Raw genomic sequence first — 22,919 nt, forward strand, 5'->3', positions numbered from 1 at the left:
CCCAACTCTGCCTGGAGGATCTTCAGACCACGATTTAGGTATAGAAGGAATTAGGTCTACTGATAAACAGATAGAAATCTCAGCTGATCCCATTTCAAAAGTTTCTATACCTTAGGATGAAGATTCAGAGTCAGGATTTTCGGGATTTTCCGTCTATTGCAAGGACGGGACAAGCCTTAAGAAAATTTCAGGACTTTATAGACAGACATGCTCGGTGAAGGAATGGATGAGTCTGCTGGGGACCCTTTCCTCGCTGGAACGGTTGTCTCCTTAGGGAGGTTAATTCTATGCCCGTTACAGTTTCATCTAAATCAGAACTGGGACAAGGAAATAGAACTGGAGACCAAGTGCATCCCCATTTCGGAACCAATAAGGCCGTATTTACAGTGGTGGAACGACCCCGTCAAGCTCCAGGAGGTCCCTTCTCTATATTAGAGGAACCCAGACCTAGTGTTGTTATCCGACACGTCGGACTCAGTATGGGGAGCAACACTAGGGAAATAACAAGTCTCGGGCTCCTGGACCAGAGAGCAGGAGAAGTTAAACATCAATTAGAAGGAACTAACTGCAATCCTTCTAGCTCTCAGGGAGTTCGAACACAGTGGAGAACAGAGAGGTGCAGGTCAACACCGACAACACGGCAGCGTTGGCCTACATCAGCAAATAAAGGGGCACTCACTCCAGGTCTCTATACGAGACAACAAGAGAACCTCTTCTCTGGGCAAAAGAGAAGAATGTCAAACTAGTAACCCGCTTTATCCAAGGGGAGAAAAAATGTGAGGGCGAACATTCTGAGCAGGAAATCAAGTCCTCTCAACAGAATGGACGCTACATCAGGACGTGTGCAGTAGCATGTGGTGACTTTGGGGACGTCCTTGCATAGATCTCTTCGCCACAGCGCAAACGAAGAGGCTGGAAACTTACTGCTCTCCCACCCAGATCCCGGGGCTATACACATAGACGCTTTCCTGGTGGACTGGTCCAACTTGGACGTGTATGCATTTCCCTCTTTCAAGATAATACACAGGGTACTGCAAAAAATTTGTTTCACACGAGGGTACCAGATTGACCATTGTGGCCCTTTACTGGCCGACAAAAGATTGTTTCACAGAGGTTCTGGAATGGATAGTGGACATCCCGAGGAGCCTACCTCAGAGAGTAGGTCTACTCAAACAACCTCACTTGGAAAGATATCACCAAAACCCCTAAGCATTACAAGTAACTGCCTTCAGACTATCAAAAAACTTACAAGAGCTACAGGTTTTTTCGAAAGAGGCGGTTGGTGCTATAGAAAGAGTAAGGAGGTCATCCACCATGAGGGTATACAAATCCAAGTGGGAGATATTTAGAGGATGGTACAAGAGCAACCATGTGTCCTCTTCCAGTACCTCTGTAACTCAAATTGTGGACTTCTTTCTACACCGTAAGAGGAAGCTTAATTTTTTCCTACCTCTACCATTAAGGGTTATAGGAGCATGATGGCAGCAGTTTTTTAGACATAAAAACTTAAACCTATAAAACAATAAGAATCTCCAGGACCTACTCAGATTCTTCGAAACTGCTAAGGAGAGAGTACAGAACTCACCAGCATGGAACCTAGACGTGGTCCTGAGGTTCCTCATGGGGAGTAAGCTCGATCCCTTACAGAGAACATTTTTTAAGAAGACCTCATCTTGACAACTCTTTTCTTGTTCAGTTTAGCCACAGCGAAAAGAGTTAGTGAGATACATGCTCTCAGCAGAATATGGACTTTAGACAAGACAAGGCAATCTGCTCACTGCAACTAGGATTCCTTGCAAAAAATGAATACTCATCACAACCCTGACACAGAACGTTCGAGATTCCAAATCTAACGGACATTACAGGGGAGGAGAGAGAAAGTCATATTCCAGTTAAGGACTCTAAGGCACTCTACCTGGACAGGACAAAGGACTTAAGAAGGAATTCAGAAGGGCTTTGGTGCTCAGTCAAAAGCTCTCTGTACAGGTGTCGAAGAATGCTCTGTCTTATTTTATCAGGCAGTTGATAAAAGAAGCTCATATGAAAGGTAGAGATTTGGACATAAGATTCTGAAAGTAAAAACGCATGAGTTCAGGGCAGTTGCAACCTCTGTAGTACTTAAACAGAACAGGTCCCAGCAGAGTATCTTGGACACGACCTTCTGGAGAAACAAGTCAGTATTTACCTCTCACTGTCTAAAAACGAGTCCAAACATTATACGAAGACTGCTATACGCTGGGTCCGTTTATAGCATTTAATAGTAATGGGAGAGGGGAATACCCCTACAATCCCATAAACCAATACCCTTTTTCTTACTTTGGGATGGAGAATTTTTTTATGGTTGTTTGTGAAGACTGGACACAGTCTTCCGCATTCATTGGTTTGAAAGTTCCTTGGTAGCGCCTGGAACTAGGGTATTGAGAGGAGGTCTAGTCACATAGAGGTTATACACGGTTGACAGCCCCTAGAGATTTTCAGCCCCTGGGTGGATTGCTGGATCTCTTAAGGAATGCAGACATAATGAGGGCGGAGTTCATTGAAGTCAGCTTCCTTAATCCAATTCCATAAAACAATACCTTTTGTTCTTGCCTTGGAATGGTTGAAATTTTATGGTTGTTTGTGAAGATTGAACAAGGGTATTGAAGAGGAGGTCTAGTCACATAGATTATCACATAGAGGTTGACAGCCCTAGAGATTTTCAGCCCCTGGGTGGATCGCTGGATCTCTTAAGGAATGCAGACATAATGAGGGCGAGTTTATTGAAGTCAGTTTCTTAATCCAATTCCATAAAACAATACCTTTTGTTCTTGCCTTGGAATGGTTGAAATTTTATGGTTGTTTGTGAAGATTGGGCACAGTCTTCCACAATCATTGGGATGAAAGTTCCTTGGTAGCGCCGGAACAAGGGTATTGAGAGGAGGTCTAGTCACATAAAGGTTATACACCGGTTGACAGCCCCTAGAGATTTTTCAGCCCCTGGGTGGATCGCTGGATCTCTTAAGGAATGCAGACATAATGAGAAATATTGAAGTCAGCTTCCTTAACAGGTAGGAACCTAGAGTTGTTTTGCAACTTTAATTATAATTCCAACGATGTTAGCTGTCTCTGACCCTCCACCAAAGGTGTCAATCAGCTATATATATAACTACCAGGTAAGTTAGATGTTTAAAAATGTTATTTTCATAATAAAATAAATTTTTGAACATACTTACCTGGTAGTTATATATAATTATATTCCCACCCTCCTCCCCTCTAGAGACTAGGGGCATGGAAGATCTGAGGAATAGTTGGAATGGTTCCAGGTACCTGGGTAGAGGGCGCACAGGTGGTTCACCTGACTACCGATCGGCGTTGCCGCAGTTTTTGAAATTCTGCCGTGACGTCAGGGACTTAAGCTATATATATAACTACCAGGTAAGTATGTTCAAAAATTTATTTTATTATGAAAATAACATTTTTTATTATTCCCTTAACTTTTAAGAATGAATATTTTGTACAGTATTCTGATATGTGACACGACCTTGGCTGGAATGCAGTGTCCATGAAGTGTGGTATGCCATGTAATAGTTTTCATCATGCTTCTGTCTGTTTTGATACAGTCACTGAACTACCCTTGCTTTGTGCTCTCATTAAGTATGCTTTTTCAGTCATTCTTTGTTGTTACCCAGTTTCTCCTTTTATATCTGAATGAGATTTGGTAAGTGATTTTTCTGTTCTGTTTTTCAGTAGGAACAAATGATTAACCAAAATAATGTTTTTTTAATAGTACAGTGGTATGTTTATTCATAATTGAGCACAAACAGTTGTTACTCAGTGTGTAAGTCTTATTTAACTTTAGTTAGAGTGCTGACCTGAGTCATTTGCAAGATGGAAAAAACCAACTCATTATTCCACTGATAGGGATATTCATGTCACTTATGTCATTAGCTGATCAGTTACTGTATGAGTTAGCTTCTTTCTATATCTCTTAATTTTCCATCCTCTTGATAAAGTTATTAACTGATGTGATTTTGTATATCATAGCATCTTGATGGCAGTCTTTTATGTACTATGTTTAAGGAAACAGAGGAGAAGGAGGCATAGTATTTGTTTTCATTGTTCAGTATTGCTGCAATTTTGATAATGCTCTAGGTAATTGTGTCCATCTTGCAAGTAACAAAGCAACAGCAGTAAATCAGGTATGGGAAGAGTACAGTGACCTTCAGCCCTCCTTCTATGCAGATGCATTGGCTCCTCACCCATGCTCTCAGGGGCAAGTACAGTCGGGTCAATGCTGCAGCCTTCCTTTAGTGTGCATACAGTTGTTGGACTGCTAGGATATGAGATGCTGGTTGGGCATGACAGACCTCTTTTTTTTTCAGTACTTTTGAGTGCTGTGAGGATCTTTTCATGTGCAATTGTGTTACAGTTAAGTACACTAATGGATGGCTACAGACCTTGAGAGCTTTACATGTCAGTGCCTTTTGCCCCTCTCTTGAGTGGCTGTCATTAGCCTATGCTTTTCCCAAAACTCATAGCTATTATAACCTCTCTGTTTGTGTGTATGTAAGCTTTATCATCTGCACATAAATAGTATGTTTGTGGTACGATTGTCTGTAGTATTACGCTCGCAATAAAGGTTCTAGTTTATTGACTAGTACTTGTACTGGTCTTGTTTTTCCCCCTCTGCAGCTCTGTTCTCTAGAGTGAGAGGTGGACCTGTCTTTCACAGCCCAGCCCAAGTGCCTTACAGGCCCTAGGGTGAAGCCTAGTCTGAGAGCTCTCTCTCAAGACTGCCCTTTGGCTAGCTTATTCTCAGATAAACATGGCAAGGAATCTCTTCTTGTCCAGTCTTTGGATGGATGGGGTCTGTCTCTTGCCTGTCTGTCCTGTTTGTGATAAAATCTAAGGACTTACCAGTTCCTGAATGGGTATTTGTGAGTTCTTTTAACCCCTCTCACTGGTTATCCAGACAAAATGCTTCTTGTGACTGTTGCAGGACGTAAGATACTACCTGAGAGGAATTTTTTATTTTTCTGAGCAGTGATTTCAGGTGTCTGGTGTTGGTGGATATCCCATTCCTTATTCTGTTCTACTGGAGGACTTTGCCAACAAGTCCCCAGATACCTTCTTGAGACCTGTGGTAGTTGCTCAACAAGTTGTGTAGGCACGCAACTCCATTTGGATAGACAAGTATATCACCTGAATACTTGTGCTTAGGTATTGTTTTTATGAGTAACATATACCTCTATTAGGTCCATGCCTGTTTCATGACTAACCCTTACAGATAGTTAAGGGATGAGAGTGTTTCCCAGGATAGATAGGGCTGCTGCTTTATCCAGTTTAGCTGCTGTTCTAATCCAGTTTGTTGGTCCTTTATGAGAAATATTGAAGTAAGAGTTTTGAGTCTTTAAAGCATTAATTTATTTTTTTATGTAGTACTCTTACTGTATGTAATTTTGCTACTGTTATGTTGTGATGTTTTTTACTTGTTTATATTTCAAAGGTTTTGTATGTCAAACTTATAGCTGTTTTCATAGTACTCAACCAATGGTTGTGGTTTAGGTTTTACTTCCAGTCTCGTCAAATTAAATATAACCCATATATACCTAATTATACCAGACATAAGTGACATTTTCCAGGTATTGTGCATCATATTTCATTCAGTTTTATTTCATTTTTGACAAGCTAGCATTCTATTAACCTGTCTTATTTGCAGTTCGAAATGCTGGCAACTTAGTCCCTCATGCCAACCTTAGTGGCCATGAAGAAATAACAACTGAACCAGCTGCCTTGGAGCTTGGATGTGTCATAAATGGCATCAGGCATGTAATTGTGTGTGGTCACTCAGATTGCAAGGTAATTTAAGGTTATTTTGTTGATGATTATTGTATAGATTTTCTGTACAAGAAAAAATTTAGAATGTCAGAATGTATGACTGTGATGGTCTTTTGGTGACTGGTGCAACTAAAGTTTTGTGTGATGGGATGGAAAAATTCTTTTCAAGGTAGTTTTCATCATACTTTTTATCGCATACATTTTGTATCAAGACAACAAACAAAACTTGGGTTAATTAAAAAACTAACTTCATATTTATTGCTTTACTGAAGACTTTCACTTCTGAATGAAGGGAAGGCTGAATAAGAACTTACCAAAAAAGAAGAAAATAATTTTTCTTACAAGGCATGAGTTATCGTAAGCTGGTATCACCCTGATCTCTCAACCATCTTTTAAGTAAAAAGCCATTTCCTCTTTGACAAGTCAGTTTGTTGTCAGTGCATACCCACCACATTGCAAGACTTATGGTTAGTAGTTCCAAACCCTGAATAGTCTTACATTCTTAAGTGGATTGATGATATGTTTGATTCTATGGCTTTTTGATAGGGTAGCTGCTGTTCATCCTTTAATTTGGTCCCCCAGGACACCTTAAGACAGCCCAGTCAATCTCAAAGAATTCTCTTATAGTTGGTCTTGGCCAGAATAGTGCTTGTTGGCACATTGATAGAATATAAAGGACTCATGACAAGAGGCCTCTATCTCCTGATCATGGCAACTACCTTGGTTTCCCCTTCATCCTACTCAGTTCACACAGAAGTGACACCAGCATGTGACTTTATCGCCCTCATAACACTCTGGTCTGTCCCAAAATTCACTTAACCTCAGGAGATGTTCCAAATAATATTTCAACTCAAAGACTTTCAAGCTAAGTACATAGTTTTAAGACAGAGTGAAAGGTTTAGTTCAACAAAATTTAATGGGTAGGCTTATATGTATTAAAATTGGGAGCCAGTAGGAGAAAGTGATACTTAGCATTAATGCAATAATATTAGACATTTTTGTTATTGAAACTCATTAATTAATTACTTTTTTGTATATGTAACTTACCAAGTAATTACATTTGTTATGACCCTATACCCAGGTCAGATAGGGTCATAATTGCTTACTGCATCTATTTTAAGAATAGTGTCATTTCATCTTACATCCCTAAGATTCTCCGGTAGCAATGGCTGGCACCTGGGTCAGCACATTCTTTCTCTCTCGGCGACTCCTCTCACTGAATCTATCCTCAGACAAAGGCCTACTGGAATGAAACGCTGTGCTACAAAACGAAAGTATTTCAGCAAAAGCTACGGTCATGAAAAGAAGTGACTCACACTCCCTAAAAATGGAAGTCATAACTAGAGGAAATTCAGATTCACAATCAATCGAATGAATGATTCTAGACCAACCAATACTAGTGACTAACACCCTGGTCACCAAATAAAATAAACAGGTCATAATTATTCTAGACCAAAATAAATGTCATATACTGTAGTATGTAAAAGAACACCTACTTCCAAAATATTCGTCCTCACAGAACGAACCCAGAATTCCTGTTAAAAGAAACATATCATATATTAAAACCTGAAATGGTGTTTAAAGAAAAGACATTTGAAATAGAAAAATGCATAATGGAGAGCAGAACAAGAAAATGCATAATGGAGAAACAGAGGAGTTTCACTGTGACACAAACAGAGTATTTCCACATAATGTCTGGAAAAGATCGAAGTGTTAATGAATTATCTTACTCACTTCCTATGGCCACAAATAAATGCTTCTCACAGTGGCTGTTCTTATTCACTAAAACTGCTCAAAGAGTGAATCACACCCAGCCCCAAACCCAAGTCCATAGCCATTGTATGTTCCTCTCATAATATACCATTAGAGAGTGCACACATGCACGCACACACTTAATAACCCCTCCCTGGAAGCATGTCAACACCGGCTCAATGTTCGAAAGATCACAACGCTTCCATCAATCTGTCACACGATCAGAAAGCACAAATGAGCGCATCAGATACCCACTGTTTCTAACTGTGGAAACCTCCAACGTTAACACAAATGCCACCTGCACCAGATATGCCTTTCATAGGACAGCATGTAGTTCATCAAAAGACTTAATAGGAGCTCGGTCCACCTACCCCTGGGCGCCCCCGTCCAGGTACGGCAAATATCTACCTCGAAAGTTCAGTAGGGGCCAGCTCAACAATCATAGCAAACCATATGCACTAGATACAAAAGTTACTTGTCTTGTATGCACGATTGTTATTCCAATAAACAGTTCATTGTAGAACAATCATTTCATATCTTGCATTCTTGATGATCTAAATATTCTGGATGGCTTGCAACTGTACAAGCCCATGCTTCTGTTCACATCTTGAATTCTTGACGATCCAACTATCTTGAACAGCTTGCGACTGCACAAGCCCATGTTGAATGCGGCGCCCATGAATCCTTTGCGCCAAACAGATGTCTCCCAGCAATGATGGCAAATCGTAGATGTCCTGCCCAACATCTCTCCAAAAAACCATGGATCCTCCCATGAAAGTGCAGGCATAGAAACCTGCAGGCGTAACGTAGATGGCCCCCATATCTAACTTGTATCAGTTGAGGCTCGCAGAAGTCATTCCATAAGGTGCTGCTGAGAGGAAGTGGTGTATAACATAAGTCAGTCATGTCAACAGTCAACCCAAAAGGTACCTAGTCTCCTCAGTATCCCATACTATTGCTGAAACACTAAAACCACAAAGGAAAGGTCGTACGATAAAACTATGAAACAATTCAAACCACTAACTGGAATTTCCACAATCAACCCCCTATCAGATATACTAACTTTAAGATACTACTCATACAAATTCTTCCCAGTAAAAAATTACCTGAGAATCATACAAATATACAGTAAACCCCGTTTATACACGGGGAATGCGTACTGCACCCCCCCCCCCCGTGAATAGCTAAAATCCGCGAATACTTAAAACCCCTCTCAAAACACTTAGAACTGCCTATTTTGGTAGTTTAAACACAAGAAAAACCCTCTAAAAATGCTTATACCTGAGTATTTTAATAGTTTTATCACAAAAAGTGCATTTAGTCATGAAAATGATATGAAAATACAGTAATTAGTGAATATTTTTTGGTGGAAAATACCATGAATGGGTGAATTTTCCTCGAATAATGGGTAGATATGTTCCACTGAGAAATCCTCGAATAAATGAGTCCGCAAATCTTGAGAACGCCAATACAGGGGTTTTACACTGAATTCATTAAAGGCGATTCCAAACATCCGAGAGGTAAAATATCTCCCAAAATTCCCTTTAGAAGCGGCAACCACTGCCTTAACCTGAGTTTGAATTTCCGATGACACTTATCCTGCTCTTTATTCAATACTCAACAAGGTATTTTGACAGGACGACAAAGATACTGTAACATCTAAATCTCCCCTCCCATCCTATCAACTTGTTACCAATAACCCATTTCAAGTAGTCATTGAGGTCTCAAAACCTTCCCGTAATTGCTCATAACTATCCCTTAAAGTCATTAAAGTCATTAGAGTTTTACCCTGGTTAGCAAATACTGTTGATACCTGCTCAATTCTCAGCAAACTAGAAATTGACATACTAACAATCGCTCCTCTAATCATAATGACTACCATTACCAGTGGCGCAGCCCTCTTACTTCTTCCAGAAGAGAACTGAAAAATTGAAACACCCAGATTTGGAAGCCATGTTAAAGTCTTCCTAATCCTATCCTGAACCCTAACTGCTGTAGCATTAAGTTTGGTTAGACCCCATAACAGATCAGACAGATTCCATCCGATATTCAACTCACCCCAAAAAAAAATCCTAAGTAACAGAACTTTATTCTGAAACTCTGTATTCAAAGATATTGTGCCAGACAACAACTACTGTACACATCATAATATTCTTATAAATAATAACACCCGGGCCTAACCTCACTATGAAATTAGCTCATGCCATGACTCGCAAAGTCATGGGAATACGAGACTTCAGCATAAAAAACAAAAGAAAGAACCTATAAGATACCCGATCTTGAAACGAGAATGATTCTTCTTGTGGTGAAGTATTGGTAGCCTACAGCTTCGTATTTTTGCTAGGTTCTCTTAGGAAGACCATTTTTTCACAATTTAGGAATTTTTTCCTCAATTTGACATTGATTAAGACTCCTGTTGTTGACTTGTCAGATTTAGTATGTGTGACTCTAATGCAACTAGTTTACGTTACTGCAGCAAAGGCTGCAATACGAGACTCATTAAAGCGAAGTATGACTCACACTATGTGTATGGAATGTAGGGGACAAGAGTGTTCAATTGATTTAACCTGTGACAAATGTTCAGAGTTGGATGCCAAAAAATTGAAGGTTTTGGAGTCTCATTTAGCAAAACTTTGTAGGGATAGAAAATGTAAAGCGGCCACTAGAGCCGAGAGTAAGACAGTAGATAGCAAGACTGTAGATAGTTCTGCAAAGTCTTCTGATGATAATATTCCTGCTCTATCTATGCCTGCTCCCACTGTGTCTCCTGTTCCCAGTCCTTCGACTATTCAACCTGCTCCTTTACCCAGCTCCCTCGCTTCCGAACCCGATCCCCTTGCCAGCCTTGAGTTGAAGATTGTTAGTAATTTTGATGCAACGATGGTGTTAATAGTGGCTACAGTGACCCAGTTAGGGGATTCAGTGCGAGTCCTTATGGACAAAGTGTAGAGAAAAAGTGTTGGTGAAGTGTCAGTGGAGGAGGCTGCTGCTCATCCCACCGACGTTCCTAGGCAAAGGTCAGTGGCGTACTCCCCTACACATGGGAGCAGTCATACCAGAGGCCCAAGGGAGGTCAGTTGGACCTGTTGCAGCGTCCCAGGTCGCGACAAAGGATGGCTGTTGGAAAGGCATCCAGATGGAAGTGAGTAGGCTGTCCTAGAGTTCCAAGGCTTCCAGCCCTGAGAAGAGGCACCAGTGGTGCTTTATTGATGAATCACGGCCACCGAAAAGGCTCGCAGTGGATGCGGACCTCTCCCCTCCAGTGCCTTACAAGAGATACAGAGCCCCTGCAGCAACCTTTGTGTAGTTTCTGGGATTCCCCAGAATGCTTTTCTCCAGAATGTCCTGTGCTTGAACCCAGGTGTTTGTCTGCGCTAAAACATTCCTGGTACGCCAAGTGCTCTCCTTCTCCTCGCGAGCGCCCAATAGCCCCCAAGTGCTGAAGAGCAGCCGAGCCTCCAGCAGCGCCCGAGCGCCCAGTAGCACCCAAGCGCCCAGTAACGCCTGAGCTTCTAGTTACACCTGAGTGCCCTTTAGCGTACAAGCACCCTTCAGTACCCAAGCTTCCTACAGTACCCAAGAATTCAGTACATAGACGTACTTTGCCTTCCTTGGATTGCCTGGCACAATCTCCGATGCATCTGGCGCCAGATGCCAAACGCTTGGTGACAGCTAGTCCTTTGTGTCCCGCTGCTGATACTACTTATTCAGCGCAGGTGGCTAACATCTTAAGTCTTCTTAAGAGAGAGCCTTTGTCTGCTCAGGCCCCGAAGGAGTTGCATCGATCCTCTTTTTCATCGGAGGAAGAAGGTGAAGAGGGTGATGTGGATCAGAGCTCCCCTCCGTCGGCCGTATTGAAGTACTTTCTGCAAAACTTCCTGGGATTTTTCTCGCCTGCGGCCCTGCCCTCCTTGGCTTCGACTTTCTTCTTAAGTGACAAGCCTGCCGACTCCTCTAGGCTGCCGAAGATGGTGCTAGGAAGGCTCTCAGTGAGATGGATATTTGGCTCTCAGAGAAGAAGAGAGGGGAAGTCTTCATTTAGTTATCCTCCTTCTTAAGAAGTCTTTTGCATTGGAGGTATTCTGCATATGACTGGGGAAGCTCCCTCACTGGGAGTGGCTGCCTCCTCCTAGGGGGACTTCTCTGGACTTAGCAACTCGTCTTGAAGGTCAGCCTTTACTGTCGCTAAGGTGATGTTTTCTCCTACAGAACTCGACCACCTTCTGAAGAATGTTTTAGTTTTCGAAGTGATAAGCTTCTTAGACTGGTCAGTGGGTCCATTACCCCAAAAGATGAACTGCTCTTTGTTATTTGAGGATGTCGTGGCAGATTGGATGAATGTCCTGCCATGCACTGATAAGAGCATTAGGTATGGCTCTCAAGAGTTAGCCTCTATCTATGCCATGGAAGTATTGAAAAAGAGAGGGCTTTAGTGCTCGTTCACCATGAAGAACGTCACGGCTTTACAGAAGTCTTCCCGTTTAAACCTCTCAATTGGTAGCACCTCTTTCCTCAATCTACAGTCAGGGACATCACCTCAGAGCTTCAGAAGAAAAGCACGCAAGACCTTTTAGCTCATTCATCTAGACACTCCAGGGATCCTTCGACTGCGAGTACCAGGACCATTTCTCCCTTCAGCCACTGCCCTTTTGTGGTAGCAGAACAAGCACCCAATCAAGACCCAGGACGAACCTGCGACTCTCCTCTCGACCATTTAAGAAGTCCTCCTCCAAACCCTTGTAGAAATAGTTGATTGGAGAATGGTAATTTCATTCGTGGGAGAATAGTCTTGACTAGTTCGTTTGGTTCTTACTTTTTGTCCCCATTTTTGGTGTTCGTTTATGGACGGAAAGAAACTGAATGATTGCCGTTTGTTAATATTAAATGTAAATGCTTAACTTTCCCATTTTTATATTCTAATTGAATTAATTAATTTAATGTTAAATGTATTCCTTATAAAAACAGTTTTGTTTTCCCGTCTTTATTTTTCAACGTTGTTCGAGAGTTTCGGACAAAGTGAAAGAAAACGGAGTTGTTGAACAAGGAGTCTTTAGTCTTATGGTACCAGTCGGACAAAAGAACGGGTGTTCTTTACTGAATTCAAGAATTTTAAAAATTCAAAGGACATGTAAAGAAATTGATCTAGAAGATGGTGCAGGTAAGTTGAGAGATAGAGACTTCCAAAATTGATTTGAGTTAGATAATTCTAACACCCTCTGCTCGGAAGTGAGGATCCTTTCCTCCATGTGCTGGTAGGAGCCAGGCTCCTCCATTACTACGAAGGATGAAGTGCAAGGGGAGAGGAGGAGCAGATAGTGTCAGTGCTGAAGGAGGGCTACTCCACCCCATTCAGGGAGAAGCCCCCCTTAGTCAACACACCCATTATTTTGACCGCCTACTTGGTAGGATCCGAGAGGTTTTCAGCCCTCTCAAATGAAGTCTCATCCCTTCTCAAGAAGAGAGCCATCGAGGAAGTCAAAGTCAAGTTGGACGGCTTTTACAGCTGTCTCTTCGTAGTCCCAATGCATCAGGGGGGTGGAGGCTGGTACTGGACGTAAGCGCCTTGAATTTCTTTGTCGAAAAGACAAAATTCAAGATAGAAACAAGTCCCTCTGTCATGTCATCCATTCATCGGGGTGATTGGATGGCAACCATAGACATGCAGGATGCCTGTTTCCACATTCCTGTATACCTGGAGTCCAGGAAGTACCTAAAATTTGTGTTTTGCAGCAGAGTGTACCATTTTGAGCCTTATGCTTCGGCCTTTCGACCGCTCCGCAAGTATTCACTCGAGTCCTTGTGCCACTTGCCAAGTGGCTACATCTTATGGGGATAAACATCTCTCTCTTTTTAGACAATTGGCTCCTTCGATCACCTTTGAAGGAGAGGTGCATGGAGGACCTTCTGAAGACCCTTCACTTAGCACAGGAGTTATGCTGGCTAATCAACTTCCAGAAGCCCCAGCTGGTTCCATCACAGGTGATGATAAACTCTTAGAGTTTTCAGGTTTTTCTGTCCCCCAAAAGAATTTAGTCATGCTTAAAGAAAGTCAATGAATTCCTCGCCCATCAAACCTGCTTAGCCAACCAATGGATGAGCCTTCTCAGTACCCTAGCCTCCATGGAGCAATTTGTCACCCTAGGAAGGCTCCATATGAAAACTGGTTTTACATACGGGCCAGCTGGGACAGGAGAGCCCATCCAGACACATTTGTCTTTCCGATCTTACAAGAAATAAAGGAGGATCTCCTATGGTGAAGATCAGAAGACAGGCTGTCAGAGGGGAAGTCCCTTCTCCCACTGAACCCCAACCTAACCTCCCATTGAACTCTAACCTAGATTTTCATGCAGATGCATCGGATCTAGGTTGGGGGCCGCCTCTAGGCAACAAAGAACTGTCCAGAACATTGGACCCTCAAGGAACTGGCAGCAATTTGGCTGGGCCTGCAACATTTTGCAACAGTAGTCTACAATCAAATAGTGACCGTGCATTCAGACAACGCTGTGGCTCTGATGTATATAAAGAAGCAAGGGGGGACTCATTTGTTCTCCCTTTGGGAAGCGGCAAGATCCCAACTTTTATGGGCGGACCACAACCAAACCAAGTTGGTGACTTGGTTCATCCAGGGCAAACTCAACATCCTTGCAGACGGGTTGAGTCGCCGCAGTCAGGTGCTCCCCACAGAGTGGACTCTTCATCCGCAGGTGTGTGAGGATTTGTGGAAGCTGTGGGGGAAACCTCTTATTGATCTGTTTGCGATGTCCAAGAATTATCGTGTCTTCCAATAGTTTGTTCACCAGTCCCAAGCCCTCTAGCATGGGCAACGGATGCTACAAGACTGGTCAAACAAAGATCTTTATGCCTTTCTGCCGTTCTGCATGATACGGGAAGTTCTCAATAAGTTCTGCAACCATACAAATGTCACGATGACTCTAGTGGCCCCATTCTGGCCGCTCAGACAGCCCCATTTTAGGCGATTCCACCAAGGATTGTCCACTTTGGCCCTGACAGGGTTCAGACTATCAGGAAACTCCTCAGACAGAAGGGGTTTTCAAGTGTAGCTTCAGAGGCAATTGCAAAGTGTAGAAGCCCCTCTCCCGACAAGGTTTATCAAGCTAAGTGGACAATCTTTAGAGCCTGGTGTAGAAGACATGACATCTTGTCTTCTAAGATGTCTGTAGCAGACATTGCAGACTTTCTTCTGTATTTGAGGACATCTAGGGGCCTTTCCTCCTCCATGATCAAAGGATACAGGGTAATGCTGAGTTTGGTGTTTGGGCACTGAGGAATGGATCTTTCTGCTAATCAAGACCTGTCTGACCTCATAAAATCTTTTAATACCTCCAAATCCAAGGTCCTAGAGGCCATCTCTTGGAATTTGGATGTAGTCCTGAAGTGGCTCTTGGGACCCTGTTTCAAGCCTCTTCGTTCTGCTTTGCTACGAGACCTTACTAGGAGAACCCTTTTTCTCGTACATTATCAACCACCAAACAGGTCAGTGAGGTGCATACTCTCGACAAGAGAGTCAGATTTTCCCAAGGTGATGCCTTATGTTCATTCACCCTGGGCTTTTTAGCTAAAAATGAAGATGCAACCAAACTTGGCCTCGTTCCTTCACTTTTAAAAGCCTGATGGAAATACTGTACTGGGCCCAGATGAGGAGGAGAGAGTTCTGTGCCCAGTGAGAGCACTGAGGTAATACTTGCACAGAACGGAGAAGATGAAGTCCTGTGAGTAATTTATGGTGCTTGATTAGGAATTCATCTCATTCCCTGTCGAAAAATGGCTTGTCATTCTTCTTTAGGGATCTTATCATCGAAGCCCATTCACAGATTGGAGAGGAGGTCTTATCATCCATCAGAGCAAGGCTCACTAGATCAGAGCGGTTTCCACGTCATTAGTCTTCAAGCACAACCTATCTCTATCATCAATTCTTCAAGTGACTTATTGGAAGTGTAAGTTTATTTTTGCGACCCATTATCTTCATGATGTGGAAACCATTTTCAATAATTGTAATAATTTAGGGCCGTTGTCCGTGGCTGATATGGTGTTTGGGAAAGAAGCATAGGAATCTTTTCTTCCTTTCTTTTCTCTTTGCCTTGAACTAAGGTGTTGAGTTGTAAGGGGAACCTGGGGTACTGTGTACTTGGAGTGCCCACCAGTCTTAGTTTTATTGGATGGGTGGTGGTTTTTTGTTTTATGGTGTAGTTGATGCTTGTGTTTTTAATTCTGGTTGATTGGTTTGTCAGTACTGTGCCCAGGGCAGGGGCAGCTGGCTACTTGTATGCTTTGTTAGTTACGGGGTTCATCCTTTTGCTACAAAACCCCCACTGATGTAGAGATGCATCATGGTTAAAATGAGTGCCGACCAGAGGCAGTATCTACCTGCAACAGCTCTCTTACCAGGTAAGAAACAACAAGCATTGTACCAATGCTAATCATTTATGTTCTCTAACTCATTATCATCCATAATGTTCTGGTGTAGGAAAAATCCACATATCCCACCTCCGTGTCAATTTGGGATTCAGCAATGTAATTACTTGGTAAGTTATATAGTATAAAAAATGACATTTTATGATAAAATAAAGTTTTATATATACTTACCAAGTAATTACAAATCAAAGCCCTCCCTCTTTCCCTCATATGGACAGAAGGACAAAAGCAATTGTGCTCTCTGCTGAAGTTGTTCCTCTCTTACCCTGAAAGTGGGCGGGGTCTAGTCATGTACACCGACACAAGTGCTACCGCAAATTTCAAAATTTGTAAGCTGCCAGCGAGTGAGACTGTAAGCAATGTAATTACTTGGTAAGTATATATAAAACTTTATTTTATCTTAAAAATGTCAATTTTTAAACTGATAGATAATTTAAGGTTACCAAAAGGGTGAAATGCATTAGCCTAGTTTCTTGTCCACAAAATATAGCCATGATAGTAGTTCCTTCTAATGCTTGACTTACAAGCCTTGGTGTCTGCTAAAGGGCAGTACTGTACAGTATTTCCTTTGTACTATTTTATAATCAAACTAAATAGATTTTGCAATATAGAAAGTTCCCCAGTTAACCTTAATATTGGGGTTCTTTCCAAGTGTTAAAGGAAATACATTCATGGGGATCTACTTCCAACGGGTATTACTTCGCCAATAGTGATGTCACAGGCGTTAAGAAAAATTGTTGTCACACTTTTCTTTTTCCTATGGGAATATAAAAAGTCCTTTTTTGTAATGGTAAGCTTTGTCTAACAAATTAAAATCTTAGAGATACTGATTTTATATAAATTTGGTACGTACAATAATTCCAAGAATGATTTTAATTATGTACCAACTAACATAGCTTGTAACCTTTGCCTGGTGCTTGGGAATAGACAGGGTAAACTAAGTTATAAAATTTATAGAAATACATTTTCTGAATATTCATTTAGTTTTGTCTTAACTGAGTTTAGAAGCATTTGTGAGTAAATCTTCTAAGGCAGTGTATTGTAGTATTTGTGAATTAATATTTTAATAAAATACTGTACTGTACTGCTATTTTATGGATATGATCCATTGATCATGAAACCAAACAACGTACTGTGGATGTATGTGTGGCCATGTTAGCCTGTTTCTAATTGGAGTGTTTGCTGCCTTTATGGAGATGTGGGTAGCAAAGACTAGGTAGTTTTTAATGAACACTTGTTCCTTTTATTACTCCTGGGCTGTTATTACACAGGACCCACAGATCACCTGCACAGCAGTGAATTGCGTAATCTGCTCTTCGCCTGTGAAGGCGGCTTATGACTACCATGAGCCAGCTGGGCCCAGACCCTGTAGGAATAAAGGGGAATTTGGTTGGTTGCTGGACATGTGTGAAGTATACAACATACTCCAGGAAGCAAGTTAAAGTGAAGAAAGAACTTGTGAAATATACAACATACTCCAGGCAGCAAGTTAAAATGAAGAAAGAACTCAACTTAACCTGTCACTATGAGTCATAGGTTTCAGTAGGAGTATGGATGGAGGAGACTGCAGTACATTGTTCCAGCAGAACTCTAGCAGTGTGTTTCGATTCCAGGAAAAAAGTCACAATAATTTATTGTGGCCAGTAATAGTCACAGGAAAAACATTAACTAACCTAACCTGACCCAACTTTACCCAACTTAACTGCTAATCCTTCAGTTTAAGGGTCCAATTTCACTGCTCCATTGTGTGTTTAAGTTTTTTCATTTTCAATTTTTTCTTTTGACAGATCTGCAAACAGAAGTACATTTGCCAAAAAATGAATGGTTTGTCTGCTTACAGAAGCAGATATTGTAAAAAAAAACAGAGGGAATGAAGCTCTGCACCTCATGCGAATAGTGTAGTGTGCCTGTAGCTGTGTTTGTGGGGTGAACTCTTAGGAACCAGGTAGGAATCTAGCATGGGCTCTTGCTCTTCAGCAGCCACTTTTATTGATAAATCTGAAAAAATTAGCAGTTTATCTGCTTACAAGAAGCAGAGATTTGATTTTCTCAAAATTCTATAGGTCCGTATCCCCAAACCTAAACCTAAACCTAACCTAACGTAATCTAACCTAACCTAACCTAATCTAATCTAATCTAATGATTACCGGCCACCATAAATTAACGTGACTTTCCCTGTGACTTTTTTCTTAGCCAAAATTGTTACTTTTTTGTGAATTTTTTCCTGTGATTTTATTACCCGCCACTGTTTTTCCACCCTTCTTTAAGCAGAATGCATGTTTGGGCCAATATTCCAAAAGCAGTGGATTCTAGGAACTCCCACGTTGAGTTAACAGATAGAGATGAAGAGTCTTTCCTTGGTAGAGATGACACTAATGCCCAACATGAAGTGGATATAGCCACTGAAATTTCCCTTATGAATCTGGAAGATCCAAGGAACATTCGTCTGCTTTACATGAGAGAGATGCCTCAGATGAGAATCTTGCCTCTCCTATGCAGCAATCAGACATTGAAATGAACCATGTTAGGGTCCACCTAACCCCATCTGAAGTGTCTTTACCTTCTAGTGGGTATAGTGATTTATCCGGAACATCTTTCCTGCCTGGCAGTGGTGATATCAAGCAACTGCCTTGGTTCAATCAGTTCATGCTGGCTTCTCTGATAGGGAAATTCCACTTGCTGTACTTTCAAAATTCCAGGAGTAAATCATAAACAGTATCAAGGATGTCCTTGCCACTGAGGGTCAGCATATCAGAGATGCTATTCATGATTCCCAAGAGGAATTCAGGTCTGTCTTGGATATGGAATTGGATGTGATGTGTAAAAATTTCTCATCTTTTAAGCTAGAGGAAAGTGGGCACAATCTGTCACAATCTTGGGAACAACGCAATAAAAAACCTAAGCCCAGAAAGAAGGTCATGGAACCAAGGCAATAAAAAACCTAAGCCCAGAAAGAAGTTGAATTAGTTGTCTAGATCCCTGCTAAAATCAAATTGGGTGATAAGAGACAGTCTTCTCACTCCTAGAGCTCCAACCATTAACAATAATTTGACCAGGTTGTACTCTAAAGCCTCAGATCAGAATTTGGTATGGGCTCCAGTACTATCCACCCCTGAGAATGATGTCTTAATATGCATCCTTTCACCAGATGGAAAATACAATATGCATCCTTTCACCAAATAGAAAATACCTCAGTAATGAAAGGAAAACTATGATTGAGGTTGAGCTTATAGAATTTTGGGACAGAATTGCCTTTCCAAATACAGGCAGTCCTTGGTTTATAGTGGGGGCTCTGTTCCCCGCGGCGCGCCGTAACCCGAAAAACACTGTTAACTGGAACATCATAAGAATAATGGGAATATGGTGCTTATGGCAAAGTGAGCACTGTAAAACCGGGTTACGGTGTCATAAAACTGCTTACAGCCCTGTAAAATCAGGTCAACAGCACCATTAGCCAAGCGCTGTAAAGTCTGACTGCTGTAACCTGAGCCTGCCATAACCTGGAGACTGCCTGTACTGAATGGAGTTGGGTCCCTTCCTCAATAGGAATTCAGAAACTGCCAAAAGAGATGTTTATCCTACTTATTAATATAGCAGTGAAGGCCTTAGAGGGTTCCTTCTAAGGCCTTCACTGATCCAGTTTAATGGGAAATATAGCACAACAACAAGTTTAGAGAACTAATACCCTCTCCAGGAGGCATCAGCCTTCTGTTCCTTCACTTTTCAAGAAGACAGAATTTTAGAATTTTGTTGTGACAGAGAAACAAGAGTTCATAGCAGAAATAAAGCCATTCGTCTCTGCTATCCCAGTACACTTTTACCCTCCGGATTCGCGGGCTTGCAATTCACAGACTCAGCGATTTGTGGAATTTTCTGTGGAACCTATATATAAATTATTTCTGGGAAAACTCACCCATTTGCAGATTTTTTCGTAGAGCAATATTCTGTATTTTTATATTATTTTCGTGACTAAATACTATACGGTGTGTACATATACATTTTATTATAAAATACATTTTATGATAAAATAATGATTTACAGTACTGATTTTCAAATATTAATATTAAGTTTAATGAGATTAAATAATGACATTAAATAATGAAAATAATAATTCTCTCTCTCTCTCTCTCTCTCTCTTACTGAGATGAAAGAATTTTTATGCATACATATGTAATATGTATGTTTATTTGTTTTGTATGATAAATAAACGATTTATTAATTTTTAAATATTAATATTAATGTAAACACAGGAAAATATCAATTCTTTAAAGAAAATACAGTGAATTAGTAAGAATTTAGTTCAATCCCTGATCTTTTTCTGTATCCGACCCAGGGGGAGGGGTGAAGGCATAACTGTCATCATAAAAAAAAGGGTTAGCACCTTGACCAAAAAGTCTCTCTCTCTCTCTCTCTCTCTCTCTCTCTCTCTCTCTCTCTCTCTCTCTCTCTCTCTCTCTCTCTCTCTCTACTAATCTCTATGTTCTTTGTATTTCATCTCTCTCTCTCTCTCTCTCTCTCTCTCTCTCTCTCTCTCTCTCTCTCTCTCTCTCTCTCTCTCTCTCTCTCATCTACTAATCTAGATTATGTTCTTTGTATTTCATATCTCTCTCTCTCTCTCTCTCTCTCTCTCTCTCTCTGTTATTGGCTGAGAGGGTTAGAAGTACGTACATATATATTTTTAAGGGTAAAATGTGTAAGATGACTTGGAAATGATATTAATAATATCATTTCAAAGATTAATACAGTAATAGGATAATAGTTTAAGGTATATTTGATGTAGGATGCTAGTTTAAGGTATACATTTGGTATTTTAACCTTCAAAATAGCCAGCTATAAGCATTTTTAGAGGGGGCTGTTAACTATTCATGGATTTTAACTATTTGCGGGGGCGTTTTGGTACGCATCTCCCATGAATACGGGGGTTTACTGTACTTATATTCTCAGATGCATTGGTCGAGGGATGGGGCGCACACCTGGAGGAGTTGTTGGCTGCAGGTGTTTGGGACCAGAACAACAGACACCTCCACATCAGTTTCTTGGAACTAAAGGCAGCTTTCTTAGTTTTGCAGGTTGCAGAGCTGAGTTATGGCACACTCCATGGTGTTGATGAGCAACAACAGAAAGGTAGTGACATACACCAACAAGCAGGGTTGACTGGTGTCCTTCCAGCTGCAAAGGTTGGTGGTGCAGGTGCTCGAGTGGGCAGTAGCGCACTTGGTAGAGCTGTCAGCCATTCCAGGTCCTGGATTCCAGGGACCAGCTTAGTCGCCAGAGTTAGGTGGTAGGGACAGAATGGTCCCTATACCAGGAAATTGCTGAGAGACTCTTCGAGTTATGGGGAGTCCCAAACATAGACCTGTTCACAACCTGATGTACAAGAAGAAGTTACTGGTTTTCTGCTCAGTTGTGCCGAACTCATGGGCTGCAATGGAGGACACTTTCCAGTACCCATGGGACAACTTAGAGGCTTATGCTTTCCCTCTGTTCTGTCTGGTTCACTGGGTGATCAACAGGGTGATGATCACCCCAAATCTCAGGTTGACTCTGGGGCTCCCAAGTGGCTGCACACTGAGTGGTATCTAGACCTGTTGGCTCTGTTATCTGAGGTTCCGAGAGAGATTCCCTCGTGGCAGAACCTGCTGTGGCAGTCGTACGTTGAGAAGTATGTACCACCAGGCAGTGGAAGTGCAGGCACTTCATGTCTGGGGCCTATCCAGCATCCCCTGTGAGCGAGAGGGTTTTCTTGACACACAGCAAAGGAGATGTTAGGATACTTGCAGAAATCCTCAGCGGCTGTGTACCAAGGGAAACGGATATATTCTATAGTTGGTGTCGTTGACAGGGCATTTCTCTGGTCAGAGCTACTCTTCAGCATGTAGCGGACTTTCTTGTCTTTCTTTGCCGAGAGAGGCTTCTCTCTGTATCAGCCATTGAGGGCTATAGAGCTGCCCATGGCCAGCTACTTCAGTTTAAAGGAGTACATTCAACCCCCGCCTATTCGCAGTTCAGGATTCACGACTTCACTTATTCGTGGATTTTTCTGTGGAGCTTATCACTGAATTATTTTGCAAAAAATTTGGTAATTCGCAGATTTTTTAATTGAGAAACATTAACTAATTACTGTATTTTCATGTTATTTTCATGACTAAATACATTTTTATGATAAAAAAATGATATACTAATTTTCAAATATTAATATTAAAGTAAAACCAGCAAATTATCAATAAAATGTATTTATTTTTCAATGCATATTAAATATTAAAGTAGTGTATACAGTACTTAACTTCCCAGTGTTTCCCCATGTACTGTAAAGATAAAATGGAACTGCTTCAATACTGTTTGAGAGAAAATGGATGTACTTGAAAATAGGGGTAACTTAAATAGTTTTCACACTTAGCTGTAAGCCATATATTTTTAAAGATAATGTTTTAAGATAACTTTGAAATGATAGTAAAGTATTTTAGATAATAGTTTAAGGAATATTCTGCATAGGATGATAGTTTAAGGTATGAGAGAAAATGGATGTACTTGAAAATACGGGTAACTTGAACAGTTTTCACACTTAACTGTAAGCCATATAATGTTGTAACATGACTTTGAAATGATATTAAAGTGTTTTAGATGGTAATTTAAGTTATATTCTGTGTAGTGTTACGACGTCCACACCATGAACAGCCATAGCACATATTTATGAACAGGTTTAATAATGAGGAGGAGAATTAATACCCAAAACGACACTTCTTAGCACTTTATTATGCTTAAACAAATAATAACTTGACAGATACTGAACGGTATCTAAGAACTCTAGTAATATATGGAAAAATAATTAATAAATATAAAAAAACCCAAAACTTATCTGACATTAAACAAGCAGTTCAAGTGGTCTCCGATTGAATAGGGAGCAGTATTCGGAAACA

At 41.1% G+C, this 22,919-nt stretch overlaps 1 protein-coding gene across 1 annotated transcript in view; it reads left to right on the top strand.

Annotated features, from left to right (window-relative positions):
• The window catches only part of CAHbeta (carbonic anhydrase beta), an 85,330-nt gene that overhangs the window by 21,063 nt on the left and 41,348 nt on the right, over nucleotides 1–22,919 (top strand). Inside the window, exon 3 of the mRNA XM_067125275.1 lies at nucleotides 5,699–5,838. Within this exon, the coding sequence (XP_066981376.1) occupies nucleotides 5,699–5,838 (140 nt within the window). The remainder of the gene's footprint in view (nucleotides 1–5,698; nucleotides 5,839–22,919) is intronic.

This window comes from Macrobrachium rosenbergii, chromosome 23 (assembly GCF_040412425.1).
Source record: "Macrobrachium rosenbergii isolate ZJJX-2024 chromosome 23, ASM4041242v1, whole genome shotgun sequence".
In the NCBI taxonomy this organism is placed as follows: Eukaryota; Metazoa; Arthropoda; class Malacostraca; order Decapoda; family Palaemonidae; genus Macrobrachium; species Macrobrachium rosenbergii.